General features: G+C 35.7%; 2 protein-coding genes across 2 annotated transcripts; both read left to right on the plus strand.

The window, feature by feature from the left end:
- Positions 1-5,224: 5,224 nt before the first annotated feature.
- On the plus strand, positions 5,225-7,263 carry LOC106340628 (probable E3 ubiquitin-protein ligase ARI11). Its single transcript, XM_013779473.1, has 2 exons — positions 5,225-6,511; positions 6,825-7,263. The coding sequence occupies exons 1-2, from the start codon at positions 5,327-5,329 to the stop codon at positions 7,170-7,172; spliced, it is 1,533 nt and encodes a 510-aa protein (XP_013634927.1). The 5' UTR covers positions 5,225-5,326; the 3' UTR covers positions 7,173-7,263.
- A 4,756-nt stretch (positions 7,264-12,019) lies between these two features.
- LOC106339062 (probable E3 ubiquitin-protein ligase ARI11) lies at positions 12,020-12,958 on the plus strand. The gene is made up of 2 exons (XM_013777889.1): positions 12,020-12,535; positions 12,938-12,958. The coding sequence occupies exons 1-2, from the start codon at positions 12,020-12,022 to the stop codon at positions 12,956-12,958; spliced, it is 537 nt and encodes a 178-aa protein (XP_013633343.1).
- The last annotated feature ends 874 nt before the right edge of the window (positions 12,959-13,832 follow it).

Consider the following 13,832-nt stretch of genomic DNA (forward strand, 5'->3'; position numbering starts at 1 on the left):
TTTTAAGATCGTGTGGCTTAGAGACTTCATTTATAAAAACCATTCATTTATTATTAAGTTTCAAAGAAATGACAACATTGGAAATGAAAACACCAAATCAAAGAACACCAAAATTTAGATTACAAATGTCGAAATCAAACTTCAGTCTTTAAGACAATCTGAAGTTTCATAATCCATAAGATCGTCATTTTCATGATCAAAATCATTTTCATCATCTTGATATGTCATATGGGCTTCAGGATTCTTCCCTTTCAAACTCTCTTGATAGAGGTCAACTAGATGCTTGGGAGTCCTACAAGTCTTAGCCCAATGATTGCTCATTCCACACCTATGACACACGGATTTTTCTGATGATTTGGTCGAGTGTTGGAGTTTGAATGTAGATCCACGGCCGCGACCATGGCCTCTTCCAAATGAGCCACGATCTCGTCTATGGTCTCGACCATTCCCTCGTCCGCGGCCAAAAGATCTTCGACCGCGGCCACGTTCGTTCGATATGTCTCGACCACGGCCATGCTGCCGTTTCCTTGAACGTGGTTGGACTCGTTATTGTCCTCTATCGTGTGTGATTCAGGTAGTGGAGCTGATCCAAGAGGTCTCATCTGACTGTTTCTCATTAGTAATTCATTGTTCTGCTCAGCGAGCAAGAAACAAGAAATAAGATCATCATAGGTTCTGAAACCTTTCTCACGGTAGTGTTGTTGTAACAATAAATTGCTTGTGTGGAAAGTGGAAAAAGTTTTCTCAAGCATATCCTCATCTGTAATACTTTCACCACACAATTTCATTTTAGAAACGATCTCAAACAGTGCAGAGTTATACTCGTCCACAGACTTATAGTCTTGGATCCTGAGAGTTGTCCAATCAAACCGAGCTTTTGGTAAGATCACCGTTCTCTGGTGATCATATCTCGATTTCAATTCAGTCCAAAGATCTAGTGGATTCTCAATGGTTAGATATTGATCTTTGAGACTCTTAGCTAGATGATGACGAATGATCAAGATGGCTTTATAACGATCCTTTTCATTGGCATTATTGCTCTCGGTGATACATTCACCGAGACCCTTGGATTTCAGGATGATCTTAGCATCAAGCGCCCACTAAAGGTAATTATCTCCAGAGAGATTTAGGGCAGCAAAATCCATGTTATTGATTTTCGACATCTGAAATATTTTTTTAGATCTTTTAGGAATAAGTTTTAGTGTTTAAACGATTAGGGTTTTATGTTCAAACAATCAATCAAGCCTTACGGCCAAGATCTATGTCTCTCGGCCAATAAGCAAGCCGCACGGCCAAGTATGCAATCAGTTTAACTCTTATGCATTTAGTTTAACATGTAATTGCAATCCTAACATGGTTTCTATCAGTTCATACGAGATGCAAACAAAACAAGAAACCTCTCGGCCAAGAAACAGAACAAGCCACACGGCTATTTGGTTTGATTCAATACCATTTCTAGAATAAGTTCTAAGTGCAATTGCAATCAATCAATATGATCAGATTATTATGGTATGAATGCAATAAGGCCACACGGCCACGCGTATGATCAAATCTAGAACAGTTTAACCTAATATGTAGTTTTAGATTTCAATTTAAAATAATCTTAAACTAGGTCATTAGGGTTTTAGTTTAAACAAGGCAAACAATTAGATTCGAGTTTAAACATTCCTAACAATAGTTCTAGGAGACAAATCAACCAATCAATGTTCAATTTCAAACAATCAAAATCGATTTTCAGAATTAGGGTTTTTAGGGTTTCGATTTGATTAACAAGCAATTTCAAATTCATGATGATCAATTCAATTTCAATCAATCAATAAGTTTTAATCAATCAATATTTTTCGAATTAGGGTTTAGTGATTTTCGAAAATTTGATATTTGATCAAAGGGATTTGATTTGAGATTCAAAACCTTTAATGTTCTGATTTTAATTGATCAATGGATCAATCTCGTTTTTAGGGTTTGGGGATCGAACTTATAGAGCTTCAATTTTCTCATTGAACTTTTAGAGCTTCGATTTACTCATCTAGGGTTTTGATCTATTGTCCTATGGCTTTATCTTAGAGATTATATTTTAGGGTTTCATTCTTTACAATCAACCAGATTCGATTCATATTCTTAGAATTCGAATTACCTTAGGTTAGTAGATTGTAGAAACCGGACCACCAAGAGAGAACCTCGAGATGGACAGCGAGCTGGAACGGACGCGAGCTGGCTGCTTCCTATCGGGTCGCAAATGGTGCTGAGGTTGCGAGCGGCTGATCGGGGAACGTGAGCTGTTGCAGTCGGGATCGCGAGCGGCTCTGATGTGAACGGGAAGCTTAGGTCGTCTAGGATCAGGAACGTCTTGGGGCTGGAGCTGATCAGGTGGACACGAGCTGGAACGCCTTGCAGGAACAAGAGACGCGATCGGGGATAGGGTTAGATGCGATCGCCGGTTAGGTTTAGGGTTAGGGTTTTATTGATTAGGTTTTAGGCTCAGAGTGTTAGAGTTTCGTGCTGATAACGTGTTGTGAAACAATAGATTTAGAGCTGAATGTTTATGTATCTTATTAATGAATAAGTGTTCCCTTTATATAGGGGTTAGAAGAGAGATATATGGAAATACAATAATAGGAAATATTACAAATCATAAACATAAACGAATTAGGAAATATGCAAGTTGTAGCCGCCTCTCTCTCCTCTCCAAGTCTCGCGGCCGCCTCTCTCTCTCTAGGTTTGGGCCGTCTCTCTCTAAGTGTATGGGCCGGTTATGGACCGGACCGATTATGGACATCCACCAACTGATTTATAACAAATGTTATATATGAATATATTTATTTATAGATGATGTATGAGCTATTACCATATTTTAAAAAATTAACAAAAAAAAAATATCAATATTAAATATAATATATGAATTATTACCGTATTCTAATAAGTTTGTCAAAAATATAAATCAACATTAAATGAAATTATCCATGTCATATTTTTTCGGAAGCCATGTCATCAGTTTTAGTAGCCATGTCATATTTGTTTTGTGAAATTGATTGTAAAAAAGACATGTGGTAAAATCACTTCGCAAATATAGTTTAAGGGATATTAATAAATTAAAATAAGCCATAAATATTGAAAATAGCTAAAATACTGAAACTGAATTTTATTTAGTCCAATTGAGTTTGACTTTTGAAAAGTATAAAGTTCGGTTTACACGCTTCCAGTTTTGAATTTTGTTTTTTTTTTAATTTTAATTGCAGATTTTATAATATTAAAATCATATATAGTAACTATTACCCCGTCTGTTTCATTATAAGTGTCGTTTTAAGTTTCGGCACACGGATTAAGAAAATAATTAATTTTGTACATTTCATATAAAAAACACTATTACCTATACACCTAACCATATTTCAACCAATAGAAAAATAAATTTTGCATTGAAAATCGAAAACGACACTTATTTTGTAACGAAAAAAATTCTCTAAAACGACACTTTATATGAAACGGATGGAGTATATAGTAATAAAATATGTGTAGCATGTGAAAGGAAAATTTTTTTGTTATAATATACATTACATATAAATCTTTGGCAGTTCTGACTCTCTTAACATGCAAATAGGTAAATTACTATACCCGAGTATAAATCATTCTTAAGTGAAACTTTCTTAAAGTTCAAATATACACATTTATACTAAAATACGTAGACATAAATGACTATCTGTCATTTGCATATATTATTTACTTTTACTTTATCTATAATTTTCTAAATACTGCACACATCTGTATGCTTTGGTGGGGGTGAGTGTATTTTAATGGATTTGAAAATTCAAAGTAACTCTAGTGTCATTGGTTCCATGATTTTAAAATCTGTATTGAAATCATGTGTTATTGGTTTAATGATTTATAAATTCTAATCTAAATCAATTGTTATTCAATCATACAAATTTACTAATAGATTTGATTTCATAAAAGATTTGAATGGATTTATATAGATTTTTTTGTTAAAAATACAAAGACTCAAATCCGAGGGAAAACCTCCGGATTTGTAAATATTAATCCGAAATAATTTAAAAATATGTATAATTTACCTGGATTTATGGATTTCTAAATTAATTAAAATATATAAACCAATAACACTTCCTTGGTAAGTAAGTATGTATTTGTTTATTAATTTAAAATCTTAAACATTTTCTAAATCTTAGTCCAAAACAAAATACGAAATGAGAATAAACTCCAAAGTCAATATTTATATCTAGCAATAATAAAAAATTAAAAAAGCGACACAAAAAAAAAGAAAAAATATTGAAGATAGATAGGATTGGCACGTGAACGTAAACTTCTTATAACCATAATTAACTTCTAAATTTCTAAATCATGGTATAAAACTGAGCTGACATAGTTACTTAGACATATTGTAACGAAAAAATAATTTTCATTATGACCAAATAGAAGGCCCGAGATTAAAAAGATGCATTTTCGGCCTAGACATTAAGTTTTTATGCAATAAGTGATTTTTTGACCTGAAATATTTTTTAAAATATGATCAGCTCATCAGTAAACAAATTATATAATCAACAAAAAAATAAAAATAATTGTTTAAGGGCCAAAAATATTAATTCAATCAAAAATTGAAATTTTATTTTTTCATACAATATTTCTTAAATAATTTTCATATAAAGTCATCATGCGCAAGGCGCGGATCTTATCCTAGTAGGATATTATTCATTAGCTAAATCTCAAAAATGTAATATAGGGTGTGATTGGTAGTGGCTGTAGGTGCTGGTCCACATCCCCATTTATTTTTATAGCATTAAATTCACAGCATTCAAACTTTAATAAAAATTTCAAAATCACAATTTTTTAAATAACTTACAACTGTACAAGTATTCTACAGAGCCAAAACTACAGAGCAGTTTTTTAGAGTTTTATTAAAATTCTAAAGCAATAAAATCTAAAGTCACATCAAAAAGTTTACCGATTTTTTTCTACGGCAAATCTTTTAAACCTGTAGCCATTACCAATGAGATCCATATTAGTGTTGATTTTTAGGTACTTCTATAGTATAACTATAACGTTTCAGTTACATACGTGAGCGGCTATTGGTTGGGACTTATGAGTTTTCGTTCTTAACGTTACTCAAAGCTTTAAAGGTCACCCGTGTACATAAGTGATTGGTTATACTACGTGGATACGGAAGCCTATATTAAAGCGAGATGACTAGAAGAGAGAGATTGTCAGCCACCAAAAAAAAGAGAGAGAACTTTGTTGAGCTAAACCCTAGCTCCGAGCCTCTGAGAAGAAATGGGGATTTAATCCCGTATCTTCTTAGGGTTTTGCATAGTACTCGATCATGGATTATTCTGATGATGATGGCATGCTCGATAATGAATCAGGTGAAGATAATTTATACAGTGACGATGCGGCCGACAGCAATCCTGGTTTTGCCGAGGAAGACATGGACAAGGATTCCACATTTCAGCTAAGTTACGTAGTTCTCAACGAAGAAGACATTCGCAAGCATCAAAGGAACGATATCGAACAAGTTTCTACTGTTCTCTCTATAAGCCAAGTCGAAGCGATCGTTTTGCTTCTTCACTACCAGTGGGGTGCTAGTAGAATTGAAGATGAATGGTTTACCGATGAAGAAAAAGTCCGTGAAAGCGTAGGTTTATTGAAGGAGCCAGTTGTTGATCTTAACGACAAAGTGAACATTGAATGTGGGATTTGCTTTGATTCATTTCTTCAGAAGGATATTGCAACGGTTTCTTGTGGTCATCCTTATTGCAAGACTTGTTGGACTGGTTACATCACTTCGAAAATTAACGATGGCCCGGGATGTTTGACGGTTCAATGTCCTGAGCCGTCTTGTTCTGCTGTGGTTGGTCAAGATATGATCAATAGTGTTGTAACCAAGGAAGAGGATAAGGAGAAGTATTACAGATATTTTCTTAGGTCTTATATCGAATCGAGCCAGAAGAAGATAAAATGGTGCCCGTCGCCTGGATGCGAATACGCTGTTGATTTTGGAGGTGAAAGTGAAAACTATGATGTTTCTTGTCTGTGTTCGTATGAATTTTGCTGGAACTGCTGTGAAGATGCTCACCGCCCTGTGGACTGCCACACAGTGGCGAAATGGATATTCAAGAACAATGATGAATCCGAGAACACGACTTGGATACTTGCCAATACAAAGCCTTGTCCTAGTTGCAAACGTCAGATCGAGAAGAACCAAGGATGCAACCATATGAGATGCTCCATTTGCAAACATAGATTCTGTTGGGCTTGTCTGGATCCACTGAATAATCACAAGTCTTGCCACAACTTTAGGGGTGAGACTGCAGTTAAGCGAGAAATGGCGAAAAAGGCAATCGATAGATACATGCATTATTACGAAAGATGGGTGGGCAATCAATCTTCGAGGGTAATGGCTATGGCAGATTTGAAGAAATTGCAATCGGTGCAGCTTGTGAAACTTAGTGTCAAACATGGCATACCGGAAACTCAGCTCCAATTCACCGTAGAGGCATGGCTTCAGGTTAGTGAATACATATATTTAAATAACCAAGACTTTGGTAACATTTAACTGAAGACAAGTTATGTAGAATAATGGAAGGTTGGAATAGAATAAGATCGGAAGTACGTAGATCAATGTCGGCTTCAAAAAAATATATTTCTAAAACCTTAATTCTTGAAACCAATGAGCATAAAACATTATTTAACTAAAGAAAAGGAGTGAATAGTAAAAACGTTATATATGAGAGTTAGTAATGAGGCTCTAGTTGGTTTGTATTATAACATTTTTCTCAAAAGAAAATCTGTGGCTCGTGTGCTTGATCTTGCGTTTGCAGATCATCGAGTGCAGAAGGGTCTTGAAATGGACATATGCATATGGGTACTACCTTCCTGAGCAGGAAAGTACCAAGAAACGATTTTTCGAGTATTTACAAGGAGAAGCTGAAGTTGGTTTGGAGAGGCTACATCATTGTGCAGAGTTGGAGTTCCAAGAGCTCGTCAAGGAAACTGAAGATTTCTCTAAAAAATTCGAAGATTTCAGGAGGAAGTTAATTGGTTTGACTAAAGTAACCAAAACATATTTCGAAAATCTTGTGAAAACTTTGGAGAATGGTCTTGCTGATGTGGAACCCAATGAGACCAAATCGGCAACAGACTCTAATAAAAGACAAAAGTTGGTATAATGGTATTAAAAAGATCCAAGTGATTACTGAGATCTCTTGGTTCATGTACTATCTGTGTTTTATGTTTTTTTTTGTGTGGCGAGGATGTAGAATCTGTGACTTTTTAAACCTTATTTCCTAATAATTATTTAGCATACTAGAATTTGCACTCTTATTTGACTTATGAAGCCCTGATCTTGCTTTGGCAAAAATTTAGAGAACAGTAAATTTGGTTTTCTTGCTCTATCTGACGGGTTTGATAGTTTCTCTCGGGTCCTCTTTGGTTATTGGAGCTTGATGAAAGCTCTCTTCCAGAGTTTGAGATACCTTTTTCAAGTTAGCCCTCTCCTCCTCTCACCGAGGAGGCACCTCGAGGCTTCTCAAGTCCTCTTGCTCAGGTTTGGTCTATGGTAAATGTAATTCCTCTGCGGGCTTAATTTTTCCATCGGCCATCCATAACTTGTTTTTACTTGGGTCGGGTCGTTCCACCACTTTTTTTTTCTAGCCTTTGAAACTCATATTATAGAATAACGTGCAAAGAAAAACATGTTTTATCAAGGTAAATCATTTTCAGTCCCAAACTCTATTTAGATAATAGATTAGAAATTCAATGCAAGATCACAGAAAAAAATTGTAGAAAACAAAAAATGTGGAATGCCTTTGTTTTTTATAAAACCAAATTCCGACCATCTTCTAGTTAAACAAACCTGATAAAACAAAATTCAGATAATTGATGAGATGCAGAAGAAGAGAATGAAGTCAAAAGCAACTGATTCTTAAAAAGGAACGAGGAAGAAGAATGAATCTTATGTGAAGGGCCTCCATATAATTAGAGATTTTGTCACTAATTTTGAAGTCTCCATACGAATTTAGACACTAAACAAAAAAATTCCTTTTTTAACATCAATACATCATCATATACAGTTGCGTACTCAGGATCCTTTTAAACATGGTTCAAAAGTTAAATGGACTTTAAATCCAGACAAAAAGAAGTAAAATAGGCAGTAGAGTCGAACCCGGGTTTAAGGGATCAGCCATAGTAAGATGTGTTGCTAGCTGATCACCCTTCTATATACATACACGTGGATCCGCCTCTCAACATATATATCATTACCCAGAAACAGTCGTCCGCGTACATGTCTTTTTTTTTGACAAAATGTGAATTCATTTCATAGAAATGGCAGATACAAAAGTTTGGATCTAAATCTGCTAGAACTAGCATATGCTAGAACTAGCATATGCTACCTAATGATCCCCCAAAAAAGATAAAAAAAGATCCTTAGATACATAGTTAGGCCTAATCTATGAAGACTAAGGCTAAACATGGAGATCAAAATATCAGCAAATTGGCACTCGAAGACCCAGAGGACACTTTAAAGCGGAAAATCTGCAAAAAAGATTAGAGGTCTAGGAAAAGCTCAGGAGCGGATGAGATCCCGAAAGGAATCAGAGGACGTGACAGGCGGAGGCGGTTAGGCAATCTGCTGCTTTAGTACAGCTCCTTCAAAGACGTTAAACTCTATAGATGTACACTTAGATTGTTTGCAAAGTTCTACTGGATTACCAGACCCCACACTACATATTTTTGTGTCAAGCATTACTCGATTATGTTCCATCCAACTTTTACGTATAGTACGTTTTAGTTGCGCTAATAATATTTGGTGTATTCGTAATCTTTTTCAAAGATTTTGTATTTTGTATTTTGGTTGATAATAGTGAAAATCTATAGTTTTAGAACAAAACCTATAGTTTCTGAACAAAGGTCTTAAATATCTTTAGCGTTACTTAAACTAATTCACTCAGATATAGTCTAAAATATACTTTTTCTTTTCCCAAAAATGAAAATTGTCCGTCTGTCAGATCTGATGACGCATATATAGTTCTTTTATTTTGGGTTAGACTTAACTACGTAGAGTAAATCTATAATATAATGAGGTAGTTACCTCATTGCTGAGCCGCCACGTTAGCAGGTAAGTGAGTTCCACTTTTAAAAAATGTGAAAAAATGTCAAGCCTGTGGTTCGAACCCGGGTTATTAAGTCATAAACACCAACATTTATACCACTAAACTAAAGGATACTTTGTACATTAATGTCCGAAACTAATATATATTTATGAAGATCGAAAACCTTTGATTCTTCGGTTTTTTCTGTGGGCCGGGCCTTCAAGTATAATATGAGTTTCATTTTTAAATGAGGTTTATCACGTTATATGAAAAAAACAACAATTATAGTTTTTCCAAATTGTAAACTGTCTTCGTTTAACATGAGTTATGGTTCTTTTAATCATTGTCTTAGACAAGTCTGAGTTACAGAGTTGTGTTGTGTGTCTGTTCATAATCTATTTTTTCTCCGGTGAACTCTTCATCTCCCCATCTTAAATCGTTTGATCTTAAATGTTCCTGATTTGTAGCCTTTCTGTAAACCCTAAATATATGATTCTCATCTTTGATGAACCCAATCTGCATCTCCACAAAACTCATTGATTCATCTTATCTTTAACGATCTTCTAGAAAATGTCTCTCTGTCTCTCCAGTTCCTCAAACTGGCGTTCCCGGCATCCGTCACTCAACCTTCGAGTCTCTCCGTGTTGGTCGTAGTAGTCAGAGCATAGCCTCTAACCTCTTCGCTTATGGGATTCCCTGAACTTCAAGAAAGACAGTGAGTTTATGAGAATCACGGTTCTCTTCCTTGATGAAAAGGTAAGTTAATTTTCGATTTATCACACTTATATAATAGAATTGTTTTTAATTGATTTCCTGATTCTTTGTTAAATAATATTATTTGCAGATTCCGTGATTCATGGGTTTATTCCCGCCGGACGTGCTAATCATTACATGCCATCTTTGAAAGCCGGTTCCATTGTGAAAGTTGATCTTTTTGAGGTTTCTAGGTGCTCAAGCATGTACAAGATAATTGATCATCCATTCCTCATTCGTTTCATCTTACCAACTATTATTTATGAAGTCATCACGAGTGCTCCTGAGATCAATCTCATATCATAAGTAGACTATTTGACTATTTCCAAGTGATTGCGAACACAAAACTAGAACTCCCAGGTATATTATCATATTGCATCTGAGTTTATACTATGTTTCGTTATCATAACTGATATTTAAACTCGCAGATGTGGTTGGACAAATCCGTTCTGTCTAAGGCTCTGACCTTAGCAAAGAAACAACTCGAGTCGTTTTCCGTCTCCTCATTGATCCGTAAGAAACAATCACACAATTCTCTTTATATTGTTATTTATATTGTTCTAACATCAATAATCAAAAATATTTCCTACCCAAATTTTGTGTTCGTCTGTTTATCTCCCTTACTTATTAAACTATTTTACACAAACCTTTATTTTACAGCTTAAAGGAAACCACAACAACCCAAATAATCAAAACACCAAAAACTAGAATTCCAAAAAAGACGAATCATTAATGACCACCTCTCTTTTTTGTCTAATCTTAGAAATAAACTTCAAAACAAATATACCAGACCAATCACCTCAACTAAAACTCAACGACACATACATCGAGTCAGCTAAACAAATACAATCTACACGGCCAGCTATTTAACAATTGACAAACTTACTTTCGCAACGACACATACATCGAGTCAGCTAAACAAATACAAACTACACAGCCAGCTATTTAACAATTTACAAACTTATTTTCGCAACGAAGAAGACGAAGACGACAACCAAGATCAACGAAATTACCTAAACAAAAAAAACAGAGTAAGTTATGAACTCTGATAAATACAACTAACAATGATTTTTGTTTACATATTACCCATCAAATAAAAGATAAACAAACAAAGCCACAACAGGAGATACAAGAGACAATCCCGACAGACACAAAGGCGGCAACAACAGCTCCACCTGCTCACTCCTCTTGTCTTATAAAAATAGCTTACATGTCCAATGTTAATAGGCTAATGCTATTGTCTTCTTATGAGAAATACATAAATTCGTTTAAAACTCATTAAAACCCAAATACTCAGAACTATCACTCATTTTATAGTTATTTCTACAGGTATTCATGTATTTGTTTTAAAGGTCTGGTAAGAGTAACAAGTTTAAAATTAAAATAAAAACATATAAAAAACATAATAAGGATAATAAAAATTATTACTTAATACACACAACTTACAAAACTAAACTGGAGAAAAAATATCCAGAAACAAAAGATACTCTCAACAACTTTAATATAATTTATGCACTCTCAACAGTACAAGAAACAAATTAAAAAGACAAACAAACAATAAGTCTCAGTGACACAGCAAACAACAACACGAACTATATCAATCACATTACTAATACAGTTTAGTCCTTCATAAGTGGAGAACAATGCATACACAGTTCATCATCACAACTCTAACCCTATAACAATAAAAAAAACTTGAAAAACAACTCAAAACGCAAAATTCACAACTCTAGCAAATATTGAGATGAAACAAGAACTCTGTCCACAACTCCGCGCTTGCGCGCGGACAATGCCCCTAGTACTTTTTAATATTAATGAAAACATTAGTAAAAAAATCTAGTTTTTAAGAACAAAACCTATGGTTTTTTTTGAACAAAATCTATACCAGTTTCCTTCTTCTTGTATACGTTTCAGTTTGTGACTTTTCCTTTTTCAGCCGTTACTTAAACATAATGCGTCCCACGTGTTGAAGTTTCATTGCATAAATATTTATACGACGTGGATACGGAATCTTATAAAACGAGATGATTTTAGAAGAGAGAACTCGTAAGCCCCCACCAAAAGAAAAGATTGAAACCCTAATTATCACGAGACAGAAGAACAGGGTTTGGGTTTTGTCTGCTTCCTATAAATCTCAAAACCGTTTAGAGGCTATTGTCTCTCCATCGATCATGGATTATTCGGATGATGATGGCATGCTCGATATTGAATCAGGCGAAGATAATTTATACGGTGACGACGTTGATCCTGGATTCGCCGAGGAAGACAATGACAACGATTCTGCATCTCAGCTAAGTTATGTTATACTCAAGGAAGAAGATATTCACGAGCATCAAAGGACCGATATTGAACAAGTTTCTACGGTTCTCTCTATAAGCCAAGCAGAATCGATCGCTTTGCTTCTTCACTATCAGTGGAGTACTAGCAAAGTCGAAGATGAATGGTTTACCGATGAAGAGAGAGTTCGTAAAACCGTCGGTATAGTGAAGGAGCCTGTCGTTGATCTTAATCACACGAATATTATATGTGGAATTTGCTTTGAGTCCTATTTTCAAAAGGACATTGCAACTGTTTCTTGTGGTCATCCTTATTGCATGACTTGTTGGACCGGTTACATCACTGCGAAAATCACCGGTGGTCCTGGCTGTTTGATGGTTACATGTCCCGAGCCTTCTTGTTCTGCTGTGGTTGGTCAAGATATGATCGATAAGCTCACACTACAAGAAAACAACGATATTCTGACGGACATTCCGACGGAAAATGAAATCCTCGGAATATCCCGAAGAATTTCCGAGGAAATTCCGAGGATACACAAAATTTGGTTTCCTCGGAATATACCGACGGAATTCCGAGGAAATATCAATCCGTCGGAATATTCCGAGGAAATATGTGTTCCTCGGAAAAAACCGATGAATTCCGAGGAAATATTATAGCCGTTGGAGAGCCGTTGGGGGATTTTACAAAATTCCGAGGAAATTCCGACGAACTAGCCGTTGGCGTCGGAATTCCGTCGGAATTTCCTCGGTCTGTCGGCAGGGTTCACTACAAGAAAATCAGTAATTTCTGACCGTCATATCCGTTGGAAAAAGGTCGGAAATGGCCTGCTCTGATGGATTTCCGACGGATCTGACCGTCAGATCTAGATGGTCAGAAATTTTTTAGCGGTCAGAAACAGTCAGATATGTCTGACCGAAAACCGACGAATTACTACGGTCGGAAATTTCCGACGGAATGTCCGTCGGAAATATCGGTCAGAAACTTCTGACCGTAGTTGCGGTCGGAAATTTTTGACGGGTGTTTCGGTCAGAAAAAATTGACGGAAATCGCGGTCGGAAAGTTTTGACGGAATTTACGGTCAGAAACATTTGACGGAAAGTACAGTCAGAAAGTTTTGACGGGTAGTTCGGTCGGATATTTCTGACAGGTTCATCGGTCAGAAACGCTTATTTCGGTTGGAAATATAAAATATTGAAATGGTAGTTCGATTGGGAATTTTAAAAGTCAAATTTTTTAAAAAAAATATGCAAAGTTAAACTAACATACATCGATAAAGTAATTAATTTACATGGTCATAGATTGTACAAACATACCAAAATGATTAATCACACCAAAACAAGTAAAAAAAAACATACCAAAACGGTTGGCAAAATTCCAGCAAGTAAAAAAAAAACCAAAGTTCCTTACTAGAAACATCGATCGTCGGGGCTTTGGGTTGCAGAGTCCGGCTGGGTTTGAGTTGCAGAGAACTGCTCGGGGCAAAGGTTGGAAATGAAAACGGTCACGCGACGAAGCTCTTCCTCAATAGCTCGACGTTTTGTCCGCTCTTCATCAAGCTCCGTCTTCATCCGATCGATGTACTGAAGAATACTTGAGGAAGAAACTGAGTGCTGAGATGATGAGGTTGAGATAGCTTCGGAGGTACGACCGATACCATACCGACGACCCTTCTTAATAGGAACATTCTACAAAAGAAGAGTAGAAAGA

This window comes from Brassica oleracea, chromosome C4 (assembly GCF_000695525.1).
Source record: "Brassica oleracea var. oleracea cultivar TO1000 chromosome C4, BOL, whole genome shotgun sequence".
NCBI classification, from domain to species: domain Eukaryota; kingdom Viridiplantae; phylum Streptophyta; class Magnoliopsida; order Brassicales; family Brassicaceae; genus Brassica; species Brassica oleracea.

Excerpts from the sequence above, each read along its gene's own strand:
- LOC106339062 (XM_013777889.1), top strand. The coding sequence starts at position 12,020 with ATGGATTATTCGGATGATGATGGCATGCTCGATATTGAATCAGGCGAA. Across the intron at positions 12,536-12,937 it reads AGCCTTCTTGTTCTGCTGTG|GTCGGAAATGGCCTGCTCTG; the intron begins GTTGGTCAAGAT and ends CGTTGGAAAAAG.
- LOC106340628 (XM_013779473.1), top strand. The coding sequence starts at position 5,327 with ATGGATTATTCTGATGATGATGGCATGCTCGATAATGAATCAGGTGAA. Across the intron at positions 6,512-6,824 it reads CCGTAGAGGCATGGCTTCAG|ATCATCGAGTGCAGAAGGGT; the intron begins GTTAGTGAATAC and ends TTGCGTTTGCAG.